Consider the following 2,805-nt stretch of genomic DNA (forward strand, 5'->3'; position numbering starts at 1 on the left):
ACAAAGAACTGAGTGAAAGATGAAACACAGAAGACCACAAAGCTGCCGCCTTTTTTCATTGCACACGCACACATTTCACCACAAAGCACAAAGTGAACACCTCACAACATGAAGACTATTGCTGGCCAATACACTCTGTGGTGAGTAGTCTGTTTAGTGTGAGACTACATGTCAAATGGAATCAACAGCAGTTACTTCCTAACTGCTGTGGTTTTAAATGCATAACTCTAACAAAATGAGACTGACTTACTGCATTAAAGGACTGTTCTTTCAGTCACTGGTGTCCTCACTCCAGTCCGTGTCAGCTGGAACTAATGATTTGGATCTTAATTGTGTGAATGTTGTTGGATCTGTTTACATATTTGATTAAAAACAGTTTTATCTAACGTGATCCTTTCATATTTTAATAAGTGTTCACTGTTATTATGGGCTGTAACAGGCTGACTGTGTTACAGAGGATTTCATCCTTTGTCCATCAGGACAGTCAGACAGAAATCTGCTTCCTGTTCCCAGTGTGAGCGTTTGTCAGCCTCACTGATAGAGGACGGCTCTCTCACAGTGTGCAGACATATTTAATGAGTTACTGCTAACAGTCACAGTTCATCGCAGCAGCTGTTTAATATGGACGTGAAAGAAGAAGAGATCCAACATGTCCTCTGACCTGGACCCACAGCACTGATCACTGAGACATAAATCCTCTGCTTGGTAAGTACATTAAAACTGTCATTTTTATGATACATTTATACTTCGACTGCAAGTCAATCCACCTGTTTGAAATTTGATTAGTTTTTATCACTTTTTTTTTTATCTTTCTCTGTTTACATTGTCATGAAAAACTTTGATGGCTTTCTTCTATAAAAAAAATATGATTACTGATCCAAAACATCTGAAAACATCTTGCCAGTCTGCACAATTTTACAATCCATTTTTAATAAGCTGATGATGATTTTTAAAAATATTTTTAAAATACATGTTTATAAACATCAATACCTCAAAGCTGAATTAAAATGAACATTTTTTTCAGTTTTCAGTGATAAAAAAAACAAAGCTCATTGAAACATTTTCCAGAAACTGATATATAAAGATCTTGAACATGAAGTTGTTTACAACACCAACCATGTCTTTGTCATCTCTGTCAGATGCAGAGAAAGAACTCAGGATGGTGCTTGTTGGGAAAACTGGAGTTGGGAAGAGTGCATCAGGAAACACCATCTTGGGAAAAAAAGCTTTTAAATCCACAGCATCTGCTTCTTCTGTGACATCAGAGTGTCAGAAGGAAAGAGGAGAGTTTGGAGGTCAAACCCTGGCTGTAGTTGATACTCCAGGATTGTTTGACACCATACTACCTGAAGATGAGGTGAAGAGAGAGATTATTAGATGCATCTCATTATCTGCTCCTGGTCCTCATGTATTCCTGGTTGTGATCCAACCAAACAGATTCACCAAAGAAGAACAAGAAACTGTGAAAATCATTCAAAAGGTGTTCGGACAAAAGTCAGCAGATTACACTCTGGCCTTGCTCACCCATGGAGACGATCTGGAAGCTGATGATGTCACGTCCGGTGTGGCAGACGTGTGGAGTAGTAGGGAGGACCCAAGATGCGGCAGCTCTGGTGCAGGTGAGTTTATTTAACAGAAGAAAATACAAACAGCGGTGGCGAGGGTGAACTAGAAACTAAGAAAACCTAAACTGGACAAACTAACAAAACAAACCCGAAACGTAGATGCAGGGAGGACGGATGAAGAGACGCAGGGAAGCCGAGGTAAACAACACAGACGAAGCAGCAACTACAAAGACAGAAGACGCGACTTAAATACACACAGAGAAACACAGGGAGATTACACACAGGTGGTGGACACAGCTGGGAGTAATTAACAAGACGAGACAAGAGGTAAAACCGAACCCATACACCTAAGACGCAGACCTTCATAATAAAACGGGAAACAAGAGATCACTACACAAAGACGCAGACCCGACACTGAGAGACACATGGAACTAAACCCACACAATACATGAGAACATAAAACCTGCGAACAAAAACCCAAACCCAGAATCACAGTAATATAATATATCACAAAATAATCAAAACCCCAGACAACCCCAACACACTCAAACATGCAAAATAAACCAAAACATAAGGAACTCAAAATACTGGGTCCAACGGACCCAGAACCATGACAGATGAAGTTACTGTAGAAACAGCAATCAGTGGAAATTCAGCCCTCCAAAGCTTCATCCATCAGTGTGGAGGAGGATATCATGTTTTTAACAACAGACAAAAGGATCCCACTCAGGTTGGAGAGCTGCTGGAGAAGATCAACACCATGGTTCGGAGAAATGAAAGCATATACTACACCAGCAACATGTTTAAAGAGTCTCTAGCAGCCATACAAAAAGAAATGAAACGACTTAAAACAGAAAATCCAAAAATTGAGTTACAACAAGCAAGGAAACAGGCAGAGACAGACAACCCATTCATTAAAGCTGTTATAACTGTTGCTGTTTGTGCTGCTCTTGCTGCTGTTAAAACAGCTGCGGAAAAAGGGGAGGGTCCAGTGGGAGCTGTATTAACTGCTGTAGTTACGGTTCTGCAAAATGATGCATGCAAAATACAATGATTTGAATTCGGATTCATCTGCAACTATTATAACTATAATACAATAACTGTGTTATTATTGTTGTATTTTCTTATTGTTCATCTCTGAATCATCTTTACTTATTAAAAGAACCTTAATTTTACAAAGCATTATTGATTATTGATCATCAGATTAATCGGATAATCTTGAGCTCTTCAGCTCAAAACC

At 39.3% G+C, this 2,805-nt stretch overlaps 1 protein-coding gene across 1 annotated transcript; it reads left to right on the forward strand.

The window, feature by feature from the left end:
* The first annotated feature begins 1,117 nt into the window (after positions 1-1,117).
* LOC116332189 (GTPase IMAP family member 4-like) lies at positions 1,118-2,572 on the forward strand. The gene is made up of 3 exons (XM_031755046.2): positions 1,118-1,562; positions 2,183-2,445; positions 2,534-2,572. The coding sequence occupies exons 1-3, from the start codon at positions 1,118-1,120 to the stop codon at positions 2,570-2,572; spliced, it is 747 nt and encodes a 248-aa protein (XP_031610906.1).
* The last annotated feature ends 233 nt before the right edge of the window (positions 2,573-2,805 follow it).

The sequence above is a fragment of the Oreochromis aureus genome, linkage group 3 (assembly GCF_013358895.1).
Source record: "Oreochromis aureus strain Israel breed Guangdong linkage group 3, ZZ_aureus, whole genome shotgun sequence".
Lineage (NCBI taxonomy): Eukaryota > Metazoa > Chordata > Actinopteri > Cichliformes > Cichlidae > Oreochromis > Oreochromis aureus.

Excerpts from the sequence above, each read along its gene's own strand:
- LOC116332189 (XM_031755046.2), top strand. The coding sequence starts at position 1,118 with ATGTCTTTGTCATCTCTGTCAGATGCAGAGAAAGAACTCAGGATGGTG. Across the intron at positions 1,563-2,182 it reads AGCTGATGATGTCACGTCCG|ATGAAGTTACTGTAGAAACA; the intron begins GTGTGGCAGACG and ends GAACCATGACAG. Across the intron at positions 2,446-2,533 it reads CAAAAATTGAGTTACAACAA|CTGCGGAAAAAGGGGAGGGT; the intron begins GCAAGGAAACAG and ends CTGTTAAAACAG.